General features: G+C 35.0%; 1 protein-coding gene across 1 annotated transcript; it reads left to right on the top strand.

Moving 5' to 3' along the window:
* The first annotated feature begins 1,308 nt into the window (after positions 1-1,308).
* Positions 1,309-20,678, top strand: LOC130737509 (myosin-1-like). The gene is made up of 23 exons (XM_057589296.1): positions 1,309-2,103; positions 2,515-2,616; positions 2,708-2,851; positions 2,934-3,084; positions 3,185-3,212; positions 6,978-7,143; positions 7,278-7,341; positions 7,473-7,486; positions 7,583-7,667; positions 9,609-9,712; positions 9,853-9,991; positions 10,445-10,563; positions 11,805-11,957; positions 12,064-12,153; positions 12,274-12,351; positions 13,507-13,665; positions 14,727-14,933; positions 17,538-17,743; positions 17,868-18,003; positions 18,788-18,917; positions 19,011-19,157; positions 19,460-19,527; positions 19,662-20,678. Exons 1-23 carry the CDS (start codon positions 1,750-1,752, stop codon positions 20,319-20,321), a joined length of 3,504 nt encoding a protein of 1,167 aa, XP_057445279.1. The 5' UTR covers positions 1,309-1,749; the 3' UTR covers positions 20,322-20,678.
* Positions 20,679-21,825: the final 1,147 nt, after the last annotated feature.

Consider the following 21,825-nt stretch of genomic DNA (forward strand, 5'->3'; position numbering starts at 1 on the left):
CCTCCAACTACGTGTGTGTTTGGCTCGGCGTTAGTAGAATTGGATCTGGCCAGAATTGGATCTGATATGAATTGGATCTGGTAAACGTGAGTTTGAGTGACGTGATTTATGTTTGGATACATTTATCAGGAATTGGATCTGATAGACTTGAATTGGATCTGTAAAAGGGAAAGGGGACAATTGGATCAACATTGATGCTGAAGCAACAAATTGTTGTGTTAGGATGGATCCAATTCTGGACATTTAACATCCAAACATCAATGGAGATGGATAAATCACGTTTGAGGTCTTTAAACGTGGATCAGACCTGATCCAACGTGCATCCAAACACACCCTACGTAGTACGTACTTTGAATTTTCACTTCAAAATTCAAAATCGGCTGGCAAATAGAAAATTCCCTCAATTTAAAACTTTAAATAAATGCCACGTTACTAACTTTTTAAAGTAATACAACTCCATCCAATTGATGTGTTAATTGTGGAAAATCTTTTTATTTTGAAATTCACTAGTTCTCCTCCGTTTCTTTTATTTATCCATTTCGATTGATAATTTCAAAATTAATAAATTAAAATTAAGTTCTTAATAGTGGTCTTCCTCTTGTAAAAATAGTTCTTAATAGTGATAGAATTTTGATGATAAAAAGTATATAATTGAGAAAATTAATTAATATTATCTTAAATTTTTTAATATATAATTCATAGAATTTTTCTTTTTCAAAATGTACAAAAAAAAATGGTGGGAACAAATTCTTGAAGTATTTTTGAAGAAACTACATTGCATGCTTGATAAATTTGAGAATCTTGAGTTTCTAAGACTTTTATAACCACATTAACTAACTTGTATATAGTCAAAGAAATTTCTTATGCATTTAGATAAGAAGGTTAGGATAAACAACTTAATTAAATATTTAGAATAAAAAGTATTTATTGTTTAAACGTTTTACGCTAAGTTGATTTCTTTTTTTATAAATTTATTAAAATAAGTTAAAAACATGTTGTACGCAAACATGTGCGGGTTCGACATTCATGGCAGAGCTCATTGCAGTTGAGCTTGGATTACAACAAACTCTTTGGCTCGCCAAGTCTCAAGAGAATGCACTCCACTGCGTGATACTTTAATCTAGTTTTATTTTATCATAAACTCTTATTCTCAAACACATACACACATTTAGAGTATAATAACTAATAAGATAAATTGAAATAAGCTTTTAGTATAGTAGTAACTTTGTTTTTCTTTTAGCATTGCGTTAATTTAATTTATTAAAGATAGTGTAAATTAAAAAGCAATAGAAAGCAGAAAAGCTGGTTCTTCTCCACACGCCTTGGATGGTTGGCAAATAATTTTCATTTTCTCTCTCAACTTTCCCGGAAACCAAACAGACATCCTTTTCTCCTGTCAGAGACTTTGTTCAGAGATTGTTCTTCAATACTCTCTCTCTCTCACCCATTCTGCTTCTGCAAGATCTTCTTCTTCTGCTTCACTGGCCGAGCATGTGCTAGATCATCTCGTCTTAACTGCAATCGGACAAACCAGGTGCTTCCTTGCTTGCTTTGTTAAGTTTGGGAGGAACTTGAAAGTTCAAATTCGCTTTCTTTCGGTGAGGCCGAGGGAATAAAATAGCACATTCGAATTTTCAATATTTCTACGTTTTTTTGTTTTCAAATTTGCGTGTTGGATCGGGAAGGGTTTAGGTTCGGTTAACTGTAGAAGGTGGTGTTTCTTGGTTGGGGCTATTTAAGGGGGGAAAAATGTCTTTGGCATCCAGGGTCCTGCCTGCTCTCCAGCCCATGAAATCGCTGCCTCCTGATCGAAGGGAAAACTGTGGAGATGCTAAATTGAGAAGCTCTGATGTGATTGGAACAAGTAGTCCTATAGATGATGCTCTGATAGGGGAGGAGGTTTCTGAGGAAGCTCAGGACCGTGCAGGGGACAACGGTCTTTTTGATGAGGACTTAGCGTATAGTGGAAAAGGCGTGTCAGTAGAGGAAAGGCCATCAACTGCTGATGAAGACTTAGAATCTGTTCCCCTGCCATTCCAACCGGTTTCAATGTCCTCCAGGGAGCTCAGGTGGAGTGATACAACACCTTATGCTTCAAAGAAGGTACTTTTGGCCTCAAACAGATCATGATACTTGCAATATAATTATTAGTTGGATAAATAACTTGATTTTTCATTTGGAAGCTTAAATGTTAAAATTTGGCTGTGCTTATTGAAGGTAAGGTTAATTATATTATTTAGTATTATTTCTTATATGATGTGTCACAATTAAGTTCATGAGTTTCAGAGTACTGACTTTGAGTAGAATTGTTTTCATGGGGAACACCATGTGATTAAGCAATTCTACTACCAGCAGGTTCGCTAATTTTTTGTTAAACCTCAAAATTGAGATTTCCATGTTAAGATTTCCAGACAATTGTTTTATGAGTTTTATTTGAGTTATAATTCTATACCTAGTTTTTTAGAATTCGAAATTTGTTGTGTCTTTCCCTTACTTCTGAAGTCCCTATTTCAGAAGCTTCAGTCTTGGTTTCAACTTCCAAATGGGAATTGGGAGCTGGTAAAGATAATAACAACTTCAGGAACTGAGTCTGTCATTTCACTGCTTGATGGGAAGGTAGGATTTGATATTTCTCAAGAGCGCTGTTCTTACTTTTGAGCTTTATTAACTATATCGTCTTGTCTCCCCCCTCTTGGCCTAATTATAGGTTTTGAAAGTGAAAGAAGAAATTTTAGTGCAAGCAAATCCTGATATTCTTGATGGACTGGATGACCTCATGCAGCTTAGTTATTTAAACGAACCATCAGTTTTGTACAATCTGCAATATAGATACAATCAAAATATGATTTATGTAAGTCTCTATAACTCGTTGAAGTTTGATTTTTTCCTGATCACAAGTTTCTAACATATTATGTATGTAACTGTGCAATCAGACGAAAGCGGGGCCTGTTTTGGTTGCTATAAATCCCTTTAAGAAAGTTCCTCTGTATGGTAACGAATATATTGAAGCCTACAAGCGCAAATCAGTTGAAAGCCCTCATGTATATGCAATTACAGACACAGCCATCCGAGAAATGATACGAGGTAACCTTTTGTATCCTTAGACACACACACACACATGTTAAGACCACTTCCATTTGTTTAAAGCAATAACTTCTTAGTCTGATTCTTGTTTTATTTCCAGATGAAGTTAATCAGTCTATAATTATAAGGTCAGTAGTTTTTTGTTGAATTATGCTTTTATGAGCAGCTGGTCATTACATTTCTATTAGCTGCTCTTATTTAAGTTTAACTTTTGTTCTAATTGAAGCTTGTCCAAATATTGCATTAAATAACGGTCTTGACTCATAAGTTTTACTCTTATTTTTCAAAATTTTCAACTAAAATTGTCTTACATATTGCATTTATTCTTGTCTACACTTCCTTTTTTGGAGAATTCACAAAATATTTTCATTTTTTATTCAGAATCTGAGATTGGTCATTTTACCTGGAAAATATTCTGGATCAATCGAGGGACTAGGCCTACAAATCTTGAAAGGAAAATTATAAAATTGGTTTTTTTGGTAAAAATATTTACTACAATTAACTACTCAATGGTTAGCTATGTTCAAAGAGTGGTTAGTTAGTAACAAGTAGCCGCTTGAGTGGTTCATCATTTGAATTCAATGTTTGTAATCTTCATTTTTCTGCAAAGTTTTTTGTTCATATTACTTGAATTTGATAAAATAATTATTGTATTTCATTGATTAATACTTGACTAAAGACTACAATATATATAGACTAACAAAGAGATAAAGAGAAACTAAATCTATCTAATCCTATCTCTATTTAAATAGATATCATCTCTATTTAAATAGATACTAATCTAAAATAGATAAACAAATCTTAACTATATCTCTATGAGATAAGACTAATAATAAACTAAATCTTAATAGATATTCAACACTCCCTCTCAAGCTAAAGCTTACTTAGCTTTAAGCTTGTAACAAATCGAACCCAAGAAGAAAATTATCTTAATAGATATCCCTTATTAATGACGGGCTTGGCAAATCTCTGAATTGAATAACCTTTCAAACTTTTAGTAAATCCATGGCGGCAAGAGACAACTTCTCATACTTGAAATTGAATAATCTTTCGAACTTCTGCTAAATCCATGGGAAGGCAAAAGACAACTTCTCATACTTGATCTGGCTGAAATTGATGCAAGACAAAAACCAATTCTTCTGGAGTGTCGTAGGGTGCTGAGCCAGCAAACAAGGGCGAAAAACCAGCAACAATACGCCTGAAAACAAAATAAGGCTGAAGCAATAGCTTACCCCAACAGCAACCATACAGAAATAAAACATACTTGAGGTCGATCGATTGATGGCTTCTAAAACAAACAATGGTGTCAACTTTGACACAGACAACTCTCAAACATTAGAGAGTGGGCCAACGCAACTCGCAGCTGAAGCCCTAAAACCAGAAAACCAAACAGGGTCAGCGCAACCTGCGGCTGAAGCCCTAAAACCAGAAAACCAAACAATCGAGACAAAACAAACGAAGGTGACACTGTCACCTCCAAAACCAAACCAAACCAAATTGCATAAAGTCAGCCAAGATCATTGTAATAAGAGCATCTCGAACCATGAGACGCAAACTAAGATCTCAAACAGCGAGAAACATCGCAGATGAGTAAACACAGCAGACTCACGAACCAAACTAGAAGAGTTGGACCGGACGATCACCACGGTGGCGGCACAACACCTCAAAACAGAGCCAAACAATAAAATCCTTTACACCGGAGATCTAAACAATGCAACCCTTCACCAAACAAACGAATTACCATTGCCAATTGCCAAGGAGAAGAATTTCAATTCTTGCAATCACATGCAACATTCAAAGACTATCAATAGTGTAGCAGCGCAATACAATTAGATCCAACCAAACACTTCTTGAATACAACCTCCACCAAACCAGCAACAAAGGGTAACGATTGTCGAAGGTGTTGATTGTGGTCTTTATTAGGATATTTAGCAATATCCAACACTTCCCCTCAAGCTAGAGCATATATGTCATATGCATAGCTTGTAACAAATATAATTAAGATATTTCCAGATCTTCCCCTCAAGCTAGAGCATATATGTCATATGCATAGCTTGCAACAAATATAATTAACTTGCGGAGAAAAGCTACTGCTGCCAAACACAATGTCAATGCGGTAATCAGAAATTGTAGAGACTTGAAATTGCCCTTCACTGCTTACTCCCAACAAGTAGGTAAAGACTTTGCCCTTTCACACAGCAGAAAAAAGAGAGTGAATCTGCGAAATCTGAAATTGCTCAAACTGTTGCATCAAGGAAATCTCAACCTTGTCATGAACCAGAATTGTAATGATGTTGGTCGAACACTTCATCACTGTGAACACATTAATTTATGAAAAACTGATTTTGATCGCCACAAATGTAATGATCTTTTTGTGATTTCTATACTGAAAATTCAGTATATGAATTGGCAAAGAAGGAAATTGACGAAGAAATCATAGGAGAATCACAAGATGAAGGGCATTAGTAGTGTTCTTTTCCATCAAAACTTCAATACCACTGCTGTTGATGAAATAGAAAGGAAAGCTCCAACAAAAACCTCTTCTGAAGCTTTACCACCACATAACGATAAAGTAAGTCCACACATGCACATAAATAGAAAAATCTGAAGTAGGCATCCAAGAACAACAAACAATACTCTGGATCTGGGCAAAAGGACCCCTGAAACAGCACCAGGAGGGGTAGACGACCTTGTCTGTGCAATTGCGACGGCGAAAGGATGCTTGGAGGGTGGCGCGAGTGTAACTCACTCGCTGAGAAGAAGACGGCGCGTGGAAGGACATTGATAGTGGCTGAACATTACTAGGGTTCCAAGACAAAGGGGACCATAATCAGAAAGAAACGAGGCCGTAAGAAAACGGCTAGAACTAACAAGCGGAAGCAAAGTACGAAAAATAAATCCAGAAAGATTTGGAAAGTCACCATGAGGGGGCTCACGGGGGAGGAGCCCCCTCACAGCGGTAGGATCGAAACTTGCGCTCTGATACCAACTTGAATTTGATAAATAATTATTGTATTTCATTGATTAATACTTGACTAAAGACTACAATATATATAGACTAACAAAGAGATAAAGAGAAACTAAATCTATCTAATCCTATCTCTATTTAAATAGATATCATCTCTATTTAAATAGATACTAATCTAAAATAGATAAACAAATCTTAACTATATCTCTATGAGATAAGACTAATAATAAACTAAATCTTAATAGATATTCAACAATATTAAACAATATTCTTGTTTACCTGTAGAATGAAAAATATTCCCCCAGAACCTGCAAAGTAAACAAGAGAACCTTATACAATCTCTATTAGAATTTGGAAGGCCTAACTCAACCCAAAAGCTAGCACAAGAGTTGAGGGTTACTCTAACCTTTATAAAGGCTATCTATGTCATATCTTTAGCCAATGTGGGACTTCTAACACACCCCTTCACTTCCAAGGTTGGAAATCTGGAGCGTGGAATTTGCAAGACTGGACATATGCGGGGTGGCCCAAATATGGGAGGTCTCCACAAACAAATGGATCTAGGATAAGCTCTGATACCATATTAGAACAAACATATCTAGGATAGGCTCTGATACCATATTAAAATTTGGGAGACCTAACTCAACCCAGAAGCTAGCTCAAGAGTTGAGGGTTGCTCTACCCTTTATAAAGACTATCTATGTCATATCTCTAGCCTATGTGGGACTTCTAACAATGATCTTCTCATTTCTCCTTCTTGGGTTAACATTTTGATGGACATAAAAACATTTTCGTTCTGCAGGTTTTGCCATTATTGTCTAGCTCTTTCTTTGTCTTCCCTAACCTCGTGTGCCCCTTAATTGTTATTGTGTTTGAATTGGGAGTCTAGGACCTATAGTAATTGTTATCATCTACATATTTTCAGTGGTGAGAGTGGAGCAGGGAAGACTGAGACAGCGAAGATAGCAATGCAATACTTGGCTGCCCTTGGAGGTGGAAGTGGAATAGAGTATGAGATATTAAAGACTAATCCAATACTAGAAGCCTTTGGTAATGCAAGAACATTGAGGAATGACAACTCAAGTCGCTTTGTAAGGTTCCAGACTTATCATATTAATTCCTTGAGTTTCCTTTCTTGTGGATTTCAATTTGTGATTCCTTTTATTTAAGCTGTGATCTTTTATTCCTTTAATTCTGAAAGTTCTCATGTTTGAATGTGTGACAGGGAAAGCTTATTGAGATTCACTTCAGTGAAACTGGAAAAATCTCTGGTGCTAATATTCAAACATGTAAGTTCTCTGCTGTTTAGCTGTTGAAACCTTGTGTTTGGTCCTGCTAGAAGTTTCCAACTAATTATGATGTTCAATGTTTCCATCTATGCGTTGAATCTTTGTGATGCTCCTGGCCTGACTATTAATAGTTTTGCTGGAAAAGGTAATAAGTCTTTCCTCTGAGTTAATTATAATTTTATGTTCTAAATTTTATTCATTTTGCATTAGTAGATACTAATTTTATTTGGTATGTGAACAGTCTAGAGTAGTCCAATGCAATGAAGGGGAAAGGTCATATCATATATTTTATCAGTTATGTGCTGGTGCACCACCAGCTCTCAGGGGTAATTTCTAGCTTGTACCCTACTATTTTCACTTCTAATATTTTGTTGCGTATTGTGGATAATGAGCATGTATCTTATGAGAATGACCTTCTTATGTGAGAATGGTGAAAATAAGTCGTGATCGTCAGATCTAACCATCAGCATTCAAAGTTATTTTTGGGCCACATCACCACTTTAAAATGTCATGTGCTTTTTTAAGTAGTCACATGACTTATGTTTTAATCTTGACCGTTAGGTCCTACGGTTGCGATTTATTCTCACCATTCTAACATGAGCATGAGAATGTCATTCTCATAAGATACATCCCTTGTGGATAATAACTGTCCCTATAATATAGTGAACAGAACAATCACATATTCTTGGGGATGCTATTATGATCCCAAGTACGAAAACTGGTAGATAGATTAGTAAGAAAAAGGACCCACCGAAAATAGGGGGAGGGGGTTGATACAAACTTACAGTAGGCGTTTCTGCTATCTTTTCTTTTTCTTTTTCTTTTTCTTTTTTCAGTTTCTGGTAATCATGTGACATTCATGTGACTGTTGATGGCTCAAGACTTGTTGTCACCTGGTTGGGGGCTAGATCATGCAAATAAAGATTTAATAGACTATTTAATTTTTTTCATGAATAATAATATTTTTTTGTAAAAGATTAATTTCCTAAAACAAATATACGAAGAGGACAATGTAAAAGTGATCATATAATCATATAATTAACGGACAAGTATGGATGAAAGGACCTATTGAAACTTTTCTTATAGTTTGACAGTTTATTGAAATACCCCATTTTGTCCCCCCAAAAAAATTCACTCGTAATAGTAGTAGTAATAATAAAAAATATAACAATTGAAATTTTAAAATTGAAAGTTAAGAAAATTAAAAGTATTAAATTAATCAACTTAAGTTTCAGTTTAGTTCTTCTATAATTTTTTACCTTGATTAATAAAAAATAAATTAACTCTAGCCTAGGTTCTAACTTGCTTTCTTATTTTTATTTTAGTTTTGTTGTGATATTATCCTTTTTTTCATTTTGATGTGTTACTTTTCTTCATACAAGGAGATGGAAGGGAAAGAGAAATAAAGGAAAAAAAAAACACAACAGGGTGACATTGGCTATTTAGGGTATTGAGCTGAAAATGTTTTTGGTGCTGTCTCTTACTTTTTCCATATTTTCCTTGAGCCCCCCCCCCAGCCAATCGAGATATGCTTCTGGCTCAGTCTTGAGTCTTGACAAAACAACATCCATTTCTTACCTGCTCTCTATGATAGTCATACATCCCATGAACCATCACTAGCCTGTGTTCAGCTCATCATGGAACCATAGTTTCATTCTAAGCCTAGTCAGAAACTTCTCTTTTACTTCTCATCATGCACTTACATTCTAATGAATTCTTTTAAAATAAAACTAAACAAGTACGTAGATCCCTATTTCTTAATTCAATAACTTTTTATGTTTTTGAATAAATGAAGTTTATTGATTATATAAGTAAATGATATGTTAGATCTTAATTCAAAATACAACGCTAATCTGTTAATAATAATAGACTCTTAACCAATCCTAATTAAGAAAACAAATAATGGTATAAACAAGTATGGAAATTGATTGTAAGAGATAATCTAAGTTACCCTAAATTAATCTATGAGATACAATCAAGATATTATAAGATCTTTTTTCATATGCTAACATTTTCAATTAGGGATTTATTAAATTCAATAACAATTGAGCATTGAACCAAACATCCGACTTTGTTCTCTTGTTGGTCAAGAAAATGCCGATAACATAAACTTACAAATTAATAAGAATACTTGGAAATTATAACATAGTCCCATATAAGCTGTGTGTTTTTATATGTCTTGTCTGCAACATTTAACTCTTCATCCTTGTTTATTTTACCTTTTTATTTTATTTCATTGATTGTTTGGTGCTTGATTTATGATTCAGGGAAGCTAAACATACAAAATGCAGAAGACTATAAGTATTTGAGACAGAGCAATTGTTATTCAATCACAGGTGTTAATGATGCAGAAGAATTTCGCGTAGTCATGGTACACTATTTTTTGTCGATTCAACATGGCTTTCCTCCAGGGAGGCTTATATGATTTTTCTTACCTCTTGTTTGGTGGACTGATTGATTTTGAAATGATAGTTTGACATCAATATGAACTTTTTAATTACCAAAATCCAGGAAGCTCTTGATGTTGTCCACATCAGTAAAGAAGACCAAGAGGCTGTATTTGCGATGCTTGCTGCAGTACTATGGTTAGGAAATGTATCATTTACCGTGATTGATAATGAAAACCATGTTCAAGCTGTAGAAAATGAGGGTAAGAAGTTTCCAGAACCTCTATTAAATGCATCTACATTAAATTCTAGCATTTTTAAAATATGATAGGTTGCTGATTACAACAGAGACACGTGTTTTAGCATTGAAAACTCTGGTTCCTATGTTGCAATGTACTACATGCAAATTTATGTCTAATATGTTATGATGTGATTCAACTTATTCAGATACACATACCCATAATGGTGATGTTTTAATTGTAATTTATTTGAACTTATTCAAGTAAGCGTACCCATAATTTGTTGTAACTATGACTTGTTTTATTTTCATCTGATAACTGTTATTAATTTATATATTATGGTGGAAAAAGGCTTTTGTTCATGTTGTAACTGTGATTTACATGTTATATTTATTACCTAATTTGTTAGGTGCCTTGATGTTTTTCAAGTTATTCAATACCTCACTTCAAAATGAATTCTTTCCTGACTTTTTGAAGGTCTGTTCCATGTTGCCAAATTGATCGGCTGTGACATTGAAGATCTCAAGTTGGCTCTGTCAACACGCAAAATGAAAGTTCGTAATGAAAATATTGTCCAGAAGTTGACACTGTCACAGGTAAAATGACTAGTGTTAGAAGTTTACATTCATCTAAAATTATGGGTGAAAAGTTTGCGACTTCGTATTTCTAGGAGGGAAGATCCTGGAGACATGAATGTGTTTTACATTCTTCAACGGTTATATTTCATTTTGTTAAATTTGTTATTTGAACGAAAAGGAAATAAAAAGAAGTTTGGTGGTGATAAAAAGTGTCTTTTATGTTTTAATTTCCTCCTTAGAAGTTCCACACAACATTTAGTTGTGAATGCTCATGGGCTGGGCTCATCAGTCTTGTGATGACGAAGCCCGTCCCCATTGGATATATATAAAAAACATGTTAGAATAGCTGGTTAGATTAGTTCATGCTCAGTTATACAATTCTGTTATGTTATGTTGGACAGTTATAGGGTGTGTGCTTCTAGCTGAACCTTCCCAAGTCTATCAATATCAATCATGTAAACAAGAAGTTTCTTCCCACTTCAGATCCAATTAAACTAATTCTCTCTTTCTCTCATACTGCCACACTCTTCTAACATAATCTTATCTTAGATTATCTCTTAGGATTAGTTTTCATATTTCTTTGTATCTCCTGATTTGTTTTCTTATTTAAACAGGCCCAGGATTTTCCTTATCATGATTAGTTTCTATACTTGATTAGGATTAGGAGTCTAGTATTAGTATAAATAAGGTTTTGTGATTTATCCTTTTGTATCATATCAACAATTAAACTGTGAGTCCTTATTCTTTTTCCTCTCTTATTCCTTATCTAAAACTCTAAAACTTCAACATGAAGCAAGGCACTTTATTTGGAAATGACTAAGTAAAAATATGCTAGCAACTTCACTGAGGCATTCAATAGTACGGTTGGGTATCTTTGTAACAAGTTGGGCATAATTAACATCTATGCTTTAACTTGAAGTGAACTGTATAGAAGTAAGTATTATGCATGTGATCAATGTGCAAAGAATGCTTATGTTCTTTGTAGTGTATGCCTGCATTATACTACATTGGACTCCTGACACAATCCACTTAATACCGAAGGCTGCATTCACATCGGGTACCATTTCCGAAAATACCTATTTCCTTAACAATAATAATTTCTTTGGGGTTGGAGGAAGGGGTGAGCATACTCTATGTCAAAATCACAACAATTATGCTCAATGTACAGAGAAGTTGGACCTCTAACGATTTGTAAGATGGCATGCAATTGATGTTGGTTTTTATCTTATCTAGCTTAAATTTTACATTGTGTCTTGTAGGCAGTTGATGCAAGAGATGCTTTGGCAAAGTCAATATATGCATGCCTGTTTGATTGGTTGGTTGAACAAATAAACAAATCACTTGCTGTTGGCAAAAGACGTACTGGCAGATCAATCAGTATTCTAGATATATATGGCTTTGAATCATTCAATGTATGTCCATATTAAAACTTAACTGCATCTTTATATTTGTCTCACCTTTGTTATTCTGTTTGAATTTTTAAATATTTTGATCTGTTGATGCTACACATGTATGCAGAGGAATAGTTTTGAGCAGTTCTGCATAAATTATGCAAATGAAAGATTGCAGCAACACTTCAATCGTCATTTATTTAAGTTAGAACAGGAGGTATTCACCGCACAGAAACTGAAGGCTTACACAAGTCTTTGAATAACTTCATATCTTAAAAGAAAATATTGAATACCCTCTGAAAGCTAAAAATTTGTGTACAATTGTCAAAATTTTCAGGAATATATACAAGATGGCATTGATTGGGCTAAAGTTGAATTTGAAGACAACCAAGACTGCCTCAATCTTTTTGAGAAGGTACAGAATTGCTTTGATCCCTGACCCCTTTTCTGGACAATCTTTAGTGTACTTGTTAATTGAATTGTTGCAATTGTTAACTAATCTGTTAATTTTTAGTTGGCAATGTAGTGCTTATATATTTAATGTGATTTTCATCATCATGTCATGTCTTGTATCTTTATGTGCAGTGCAAAAGATATCCAACTTTGATGCTTGATTGTATATTCTGATATGTGTGTGTGTGTGTACTTTTGTATATTGGTTGTTGTCAGTATATTAATTTTGATGCTTGATTGTATATTCTGATATATCAAATTATTAAACTTTTGGTCGGCATTGTTGAGAAGTCCCACATTGACTAGAGATATGGCCAAGATAGCCCTTATATATGCGGAGACAGTCCTCGACTCTTGAGCTAGCTTTTGAGTTGAGTTTGGTCTCCCAAATTCTAATAACATTTGTGAGAAATGAAATGTAGCTTTATTTTCTGCAAATGTCAGTGCCTAGCAGAAGGTCTTGTTTAAATAAAGAGCTGCTCAGCTGTCTTACTATTATATACTGTCCTTTTTTTCTGAATTTTTTACGAAAGCATTTCATTGAGACAAGAAGAAAAGTATGAAGGGAGAGGGGGATAAGCAGTCCTCTATAATAAAAAAAACAAAAGAAAAATTTCAATGGGATACAAAAGACACCACTGTAGCAAAGCTACCCAAACCTTCAACATTTCTGTTAAATGAATCCGTTGGAAAAGTCAATTTGTTTTACACCATGTGTCTAATAACTTTTTGTAGCATGTAGTTGGCATAAATTCTATTAAGAACAACTGTGAGCCGAAAAACCTTAGGTGGAGACTGGGAAGTGTGCACATCTATGGGGACCTAGTTCTGTCGATGCAATTTTTCTTGATTGAAATTCTTGAAATATTTACCATGTTGATCTGGTTATGAATTTAAATTCTGTATTACAGTATTACACTAATACTATCGGATAGTTTGTGAAGCTTTGACATCAATGACTTTTCCTTTTTTCCTGACATTAGGTACTGGTCAATTGGTAAACCATGATGTAATTTGTGTGACAACTGCACTTCTATTCCTTCCTGTGGAAATTTTGACATTCATGATTAGAAATTAGATTCTTGTGCGCTAAACTTGACTTCTCATATATTTGCAGAGGCCATTAGGGTTATTATCTCTGTTAGATGAAGAGTGCACTTTTCCAAATGGCACGGATTTGACATTTTCTAACAAGCTTAAACAGCATTTGTGTTCTAATTCGTGTTTCAAAGGAGAAAGAGACCAAGCCTTTACTGTTTGTCATTATGCTGGGGAGGTATGAATCTGATCATGTCCATATAACTTCTGGTTCTACTGTCCAAATTGATTGTTATTTGCCATAAGATTTGAAGTCTATTGATATGATTTACATTACAGTGGCATTCAATTTGACCTAATGTTGTGACCTTTATAATTAATGCAACTGGGTTATTTTGGAATGTGTAACTATGTAAGTAGTAAAATCATAGTTTTAAAACTCGGCTCGGACCGGCCGGTCCGACCGGTTGGACCGGGACTCGGTCACCTGACCGGTCCGAGCCTCTTAACAGATCGGTTAAGCAATCGGCTCGCTGTGAACCGGCTTGACTCGGCCGGTTCGCCGATTGAACCGGTGACTCGGTCAATTTTCGGTCAGACCGGCCAGCTTTTTATTTTTTTTTTAAATTAGTTGTTAATGGGTCAGCACGTGAGGCCCAATATTTTTTTTTTTGAAATAAGGCCCAATAATTAGACTGGCTAAATTCTGTTAGCACGTGGGCCTTTCATTATTTTTTTTAAATTCTGTTAACAACAGTTTTTTGTTACAGTGGGCCTTTTTTTTAAAATTATTCTAACATCAGTTTTGTTTTTGTTGTTGATAAAAGTAGAAAAAACGTGAAATATGTTTAAATTGTGTTGCAAGGAGGATTCGAGCACAGGACCAGAAGGGAAAAAAGAGAAACCTTTACCACTAGACCATGATATTGTTTGATTATATCACGCGTTTTTTAAAATTTATACCTTAACTTCAAATTGCAATGGATATTTTTTAGAATATTTGAATATAGACCGAGTCAAGCAGTCCACCCGTTGACCCAGTGGTCCGACCAGTGACTCATTGACTCAGTACCTCGACCGAGTCGACCACCGAGCCGAGTCTTAAAACACTGAGTAAAATACTATTCCACCAGACTTGAATCAACATATTAGCTAACCATAGTTTTGATTGAAATTTCCTACTCAATATTTTTGAACTCCCTAACACTATCTTTTTTCGTGAAGCAGTGGGTTACTTATTAATTTAAATTTGTTTATCCTGCCTGACTGTTTGATAGCTTTACTTTTTCCTCCCCTCAGGTCACCTATGATACAGCTGGATTTCTGGAGAAAAACAGGGACCTATTGCACTTGGATTCCATCCAACTTCTATCCTCATGTACATGTCGTCTTCCTCAAACATTTGCATCCCATATGCTTACTCAGTCTGATAAGCCAGTAGTTGGCCCCTTACACAAGTCAGGTGGGGCAGATTCTCAAAAGCTAAGTGTTGCAACAAAATTCAAGGTACGTTGCTTAATCATAAAGTAATCCTAAACTTTAACTATGATGAAATGGTCTAACCCTTTAGCAAACTAATATCTTAATTCTCACAGCTTTTCTTTTCATCTTAATCAAACCATGCGTAGTATTGTACTTGCTGCTGGAAAATAAGTTCTCATCTAAATATCAATGAGTGTACTTGTGATATGGCCTATCAACCAAGATGCTCCAAAGTACTTCTTTTAATTGTTACAACTAAATAGTTTGTGTCTCATTTTTTACTGAATGAATAGTGCTTGTAACTTGGTTTAGGTGATCATAAGTAGGATAAGGTACAGATAAATATTGTAATTTTGTAGGAGTGAAAATGTAGGTACTTGTTTGGGATAGAGTAAAACTTCCAATGTATCAAGCTGTGTGCATATGAAAGTTAGATAAATTATCAACTTTACCCTCTAATATAAGCAACAATGTACAACAATTATCAACAAGGATTTACAGACAGTTATTATAGTCATTACAACAATGTAAAACACCTAAGCAACCCATAATACTATACTCTCATTAGTTCTAACGCTCTCGCTCAAACTGAAGCATATAATTCACATGCACCAAGTTTTTTATATATGTAATTAATTTGAGAACCTCTAAATGACTTGGGAAGACATCCGCCAGCTGGTCATCGGAATTGACAATGCTAGTCGTGATATGTCACCATATATGGTCTTCTTCTTGATGAAATGGAAATCTATCTCAATGTATTTGGTTCTCTAAGGGAACACAGGATTTGATGAATTATGTAAGGCAACCTGATTATCAAATATTAGTGTCATTTTTGTAACTTCCCCAAACCTCAGTTCTTTAAGCAACTATTTGAGCCAAATAAGTTCACAAGTGGTTGAAGCGATGGTTTGATATTCTAGTCTTGCAACAACATTTTATTTCTGCTTTGCTTGGAAATCAAATTATTACTAATAAAAACACAATATCCAGAAGTGGATCTCCCTGTCAGTAGGAGTCTAGGAGAGTCTACCCAGCCTACATCTAAATATGCTACAACTTGAATATGACCTGTTGTCATACTGGACGCCATTTTCTTGAGCTCCTTTAATATATTTTAGGACGCAGATAACTGTGTCCTAATGACCTTCACAAGGCTAATTAAGAAACTGACTTATCATAGTTATGGCAGAGATATCTGGATGAGTAATAGTGAGACAATTTAGTTTCCCAACCAATCTTCTATACCTATCTGATTCTAAATTTGGCTCTCCCTGATTTCGCAAAAGTTTGGCATTGGGATCCAAAGGAGTATCAATAGACTTGGCGTTCATCATCTGTATTTCCTCTACAATGTCCATTGTATACTTCCTCTAAGAAATCACAATACCATTGACCTCTATCCCCAAGTAGTCTGTCAAGATCTTTTGTCTTAAAATGATGGCTAAGATGTTGTTTTACTTATGTGATGCAATGGTGATCACTACCTATAAGGACAGTGGTCTCATTATACGCAACCGAGTAATGCACCCTGCAGCTAAATAGCGATTGAAAACTAAGTGGGTAGGCTCACTCTCAGACAACCCAAACTTTTGAACCAAATGGTGCTAAATCTACAAAACCATGCACTAGAAGATTGAGACCATGTAAAGTTTTTCAAAGACATACTAATGCTAAAGACCCCCCCTGAGGAACTATTCCAGGAGGTTACTCCGTATAAACTTTCGTGAAATCACCATGAAGGAAAGCATTCTTGATATCAAATTGACATAGCATCTACTGACAAAAGTAATATTACAAAGGCCATTTTCTCCATAAGAAAAAAGTCACTATAATCCAAGCAAAAAACTTATGTATATCATTTGGCCACTAGACAAGCCTTAAGCCTATCAACCTTAACATCAGGACCAACATTCACTTCTTCAGTCCACTGACAACCTACAACAAACTTCATTGGATGAAGAGGAACAAGATCACAAGTACTATAGCTTCTAGTGCACACATCTTATCGATCATAGCTTAACTCCAACCGTGATGGGCTTAGGCATCATCACTTGAAGTATTAGGAATAGACCCGAAGGATGTGATGGCTGATCAATGTTGGACTACAAGGGATTGGCCAATATGGTGGAGACAATGCCAGTGGTGAGGCCAACGGTTGGAAAAGACAATTGACAATCGTGGCAGGCGGTGGCAGGAAAAGGTGGTGGTCTTCTGGAAAGAGGTTTGAACCTATCAGAATGAGGACACGGAAGTGAAAATGGAGGGAAACTGAAAATACCACATGATTTCCGGAAATTGTTTTAGGAAATGGATCCAATGGGTAATCACAGAATAGGGGTTGCCGCTTATCAGGTTTGGATGCCATGATGGGACAAAAAGAAAATGTGAAGGCATTGAGTGAATCCATGTGTTTCAGTTACATAACGGTTTTGATAGTGATGGTAATTACAATAATATTCAACACCTAATGTGTTGTATATTATTAACATTATGGTATTTATATAATATTATTATCGTATAAAATACAAGATTGACTGTTATGGCATTTACCATTACATTTTTTTAAGAGGGATATTTATCCTGCTTTAGTAGAAATTAATAATTATTTCATATGTTGGAATTCAGGGCCAATTGTTCCAACTGATGCAACGTTTAGAGAGCACTACTCCTCATTTTATTCGCTGCATTAAGCCCAATAATCTTCAATCACCTGAATCATATCAGCAAGCACTTGTACTGCAACAACTGAGATGCTGTGGGGTCCTGGAAGTGGTTCGAATATCTAGATCAGGCTTTCCAACAAGAATGTCTCACCAAAAGTTTGCCAGAAGGTATATATCAAATTAAACTGATGATTCATATTCTTTAAATTACTTCCACCACCTGCACCCTCTCCGGCCTTGTGTTTTTGCATGTGTCTGACCTTTTTCTATTGGCTTGCATATAATGAATCAGATATGGTTTTCTTCTCCTCGATAATGTTGCATCTCAGGATCCACTTAGTGTTTCAGTTGCAATTCTTCATCAGTTTAATATTTTGCCCGAGATGTATCAAGTCGGCTACACAAAGTTATTTTTTCGAACAGGGCAGGTAATGTATATTTGAATTTAATATAAAGTATTTGTTTAGATCCACTGTTGCACCTGCTATGGCCAGGCCCAGGTCTGGCAAAGTCTACAATAGGAAGCCCAAGTTCACTGGCATTCTGTCAAGTGACAAGGCCTTCTAGAATGTTAGGATTCCTAAATAACCACCTGATGAGGTGTTATTATTAGTAATGATGAGTAGTACAGCTAAGGGGGGGGACCACTAGGGAGTGAGAGGAATATATGTTAGTTATGGTGAGAGAATGAGGGAGGCTTGTTTTTGGCTTAGGCTTGGGAGAGAAGAGCACTCTCGAATTGCTCTGGTTATTTTTCCTTTGTTCTTGTATTCCCTAAACACTATTTCTGGGTTTCATACCAGAAAATTCAGTGCTATATATACAAATTCAGTTCTAATTCCTTCATAATTTCTGGTACCTAACATCCACCAACGTTTTTTATTATCTGCTATGCACTTTTTAGCCATTATGTTGTGTATTTTACTAAGTACGGTTTAGGTAAGAAGTATCAACTGGTGTAATGACGAAACCTTTCAAAAATAATAATGAAGAATGATAACATTGATATTATTTATGTTAAGAATATAGTTTACGAATTAGGTTTTACTGTTAAACTAAGAACTTTTCAGCTTTGGTGATTTGGGACTTTAATGAATTAGAACTTCTGGCTTATAGCTCTATTTATATCCAGTATTGAGTTCCATTCTGAAAGGTCTACGAATATTTTTTTAAAATATAATCTCAATTTATGCTGCTTTGATCACATTGCAGATTGGTGTGCTTGAAGATACTAGAAACCGTACCCTTCATGGTATTTTACGAGTCCAAAGTTGCTTCAGGGGTTACAAAGCTCGATGTTCTCTCAAAGAGTTCCAGGGAGGAATCACTACTCTGCAGTCATGTATTCCTTTTTCTCTGCCTCATTCTTTTCAAGTCATTGATATTGTCTGAAGAAAAGTATAATATAATGGAAAAATATTACCTATTCATGCAGTTATTAGGGGAGCAAAAACCAGAAAAGTATATGCAGCTTTACTTCAGAGACATAGAGCTGCTATTACAATACAAAAGCAGATAAAAGTAGTATTTACAAGAAACAGAACGAGGACAATTCGTGGTGCTGCAACTGTCATACAGTCTGGTATTTACGGTCATTTTTTGTTGTTTGGATGTTTGACTTAGAAATAATAAAGACTGCACACCTTTTTTTTTAAAACAATATGAACAGCTAAACAGAAGACATCAAACTTCTACTTAAAGTGTGCAAATCAATGATGGATTAGCATAGGTGTTGCACGGGCTGTTTTTCATTTCAAATTCCCAAATTTTATTCAAGATTTATTCTAAAAAAACATGCTGTATTTTATTGGAATGAAGACAGCTGTCTTTTCAGTGATAATGTTGATAAATTTTTCTCAATTTTCTTCAACCAATTTTTTGCAGTTATTCGTGGATGGTTGGTCAGGAGGTGCTCAGCAAATATTGCATTTTTGAACTCTGGAGACATGAAGGTATTCTCTTTCCCTATGTTCAGAAACTATATAATATCTGACCTTTCAATTATTTTATGCAATAGGAATTTTCTTATATTCTGCTCGTTAAAGTTTCATCGTCGTGATACTTACTGGCATAGACTTCAATACAGATAAAAGATTCAGATGAGGTTCTTGTCAAGGCATCTTTCCTAGCTGAATTACAGCGTCGGGTACTGAAGGCCGAAGCTGCCCTGAGAGAAAAGGAAGAGGAAAATGACATTCTTCACCAACGTCTGCAACAATATGATAGCAGATGGTCCGAGTATGAATTGAAGATGAAATCCATGGAAGAGGTGTGGCAGAAACAAATGAGATCCCTACAATCCAGCCTTTCCATTGCAAAGAAGAGCCTTGCTATTGATGACTCTGAAAGAAGTTCAGATGCATCTGTTAATGCAAGTGACGAGCGCGATCACAGCTGGGATGTGGGAAGCAATCACAGGCGCCAAGAAAGCAATGGGACGAGATCAACGAGTGCGGGTTTGAGTGTTATAAGTCGGATGGCTGAAGAATTCGAGCAGAGGAGTCAAGTATTTGGTGATGATGCCAAGTTCTTGGTTGAGGTGAAATCGGGTCAAGTGGAAGCAAGTTTGAACCCAGATCAAGAGCTTAGAAGGCTAAAACAGATGTTTGAAGCTTGGAAAAAGGATTATGGGGCAAGACTGCGTGAGACAAAAGTGATTTTAAATAAACTTGGAAGTGAAGATAGTGCACTTGACAAAGTGAAGAAGAGTTGGTGGGGAAGGCGAAACAGTACTAGGATAAATTGATTTATTTTTTCAATTCATTTTCATTTCATTTCATTTTTTTGGTTTGGCTTTGGTCTATGCACTGTTTCAAGGGCATTGCCAACTATATATCCCAAAACAAGTAAAATACAGAGGGAAAGGTAAAAATAGGAATGGTAAGAAAAGCCAACGGATTTATAGGTTAAGTTGGGTTAGTTATTGCTAGCTGCCTTTATCATAACTTTCTGCTTGAGATGTGAAGACGTATACTACAAACTGTAGTGATTCATGTCAAATATGTTATGGAGGCTAAAAAAATGTAATACACAAGAAACAACTTATTGATTGTGCAAAAGTCATTGTAAAATAGTGATATTTATAGAAATTTAAGCTTGCATATTGTGAATGTTAAGAGTTGCTTGTTACTCCCTTCGTTGCACAAAAATTGTTCTTTAAGGTTGTGGCACAAAGATTTAGATGACAATTATTGATAGTATAATGTTACTATTATACCTTTATTTAATTTTACTACTACTATGTGCAACAATTAAATTCTACTTGGATATAGAATAATATAGTAAATAGAGAAGAGTTGTAGTTGGTTGAAATGAGAGGTGATGAGTGAGAGAAGATTTATTAAATGAGGTTATAGGTGGAAAAAATTAGCAAAAAATGCATTGACTTTCCAAAACAACAAACATTTTGGAATATTGAAAAAATGTCCAAAACAATAATCTTTCTGGAACGGAGGGAGGGAGTAGCTGAATTGATTGAATGATTATTTATTGCTTCATGCATTATGAAAGTCAATAAATGCATACAGCTCTTACAAGGAGTAGATTAAAAAAAAATCGAACACATTCCCTCACGTAAGAGTTCACTTGGGTTTAATGTATGGATAATGCATATGTTCACCTATCATGTGCTGAAATTTCACTTTTTATTAGAATAAGAGAAAAAAGATGATGCACTGACAGTGTAAAGTTTTTTTTACACCGTCAACCAATTAGATTGTAAGGATGTGTCATGTCAATTAATAAAATTAATTAAAATGACATATTTTCTCACATCCTTTAAATTTGATTGGTTGACTGTGTAAAAAAATTACACTGTCAGTGCAAAGAAATTAAACTGTTTAAGTTGTCCGGTAAGAGTCACATAAATGGTTTAATATTATACTTTATAGGTACACTTTTTTAACTTGTAAACATAGGATTTGTAACTATGTGCAATAATAAGGTTTGTAATTAGAAAAAAAAATGTCAGTAAAATAGTTACATTTAGCTACAAATTTACTAACTGGTAGATAGTTGTGCTTTTTAAGCATCTAGTCCACAATCCCTGGACGGTACGTATGGAGAAATATTTGTTGGATGAAGCCTACTCATTTAGCGTGATCTAAAGGCTCAAAGAATTTGTATTATGACTGTCGGTTGTGGAGATATGTAGAAAAAAAAAACCATTAGTTAAATTATTGGGAATATGTAACTTGCGTTGATTGATTCTAGGATTCCTATGCCCATTTGTGCTTTGCTTGATATTGAGG

The sequence above is a fragment of the Lotus japonicus genome, chromosome 2 (genome assembly GCF_012489685.1).
Source record: "Lotus japonicus ecotype B-129 chromosome 2, LjGifu_v1.2".
In the NCBI taxonomy this organism is placed as follows: Eukaryota; Viridiplantae; Streptophyta; class Magnoliopsida; order Fabales; family Fabaceae; genus Lotus; species Lotus japonicus.

Coding starts and splice junctions, on each gene's coding strand:
- LOC130737509 (XM_057589296.1), top strand. CDS start 1,750: ATGTCTTTGGCATCCAGGGTCCTGCCTGCTCTCCAGCCCATGAAATCG. Junction 3,213..6,977: donor AATCAGTCTATAATTATAAG/GTCAGTAGTTTT, acceptor ACATATTTTCAG/TGGTGAGAGTGGAGCAGGGA. Junction 10,564..11,804: donor AGAAGTTGACACTGTCACAG/GTAAAATGACTA, acceptor TGTGTCTTGTAG/GCAGTTGATGCAAGAGATGC.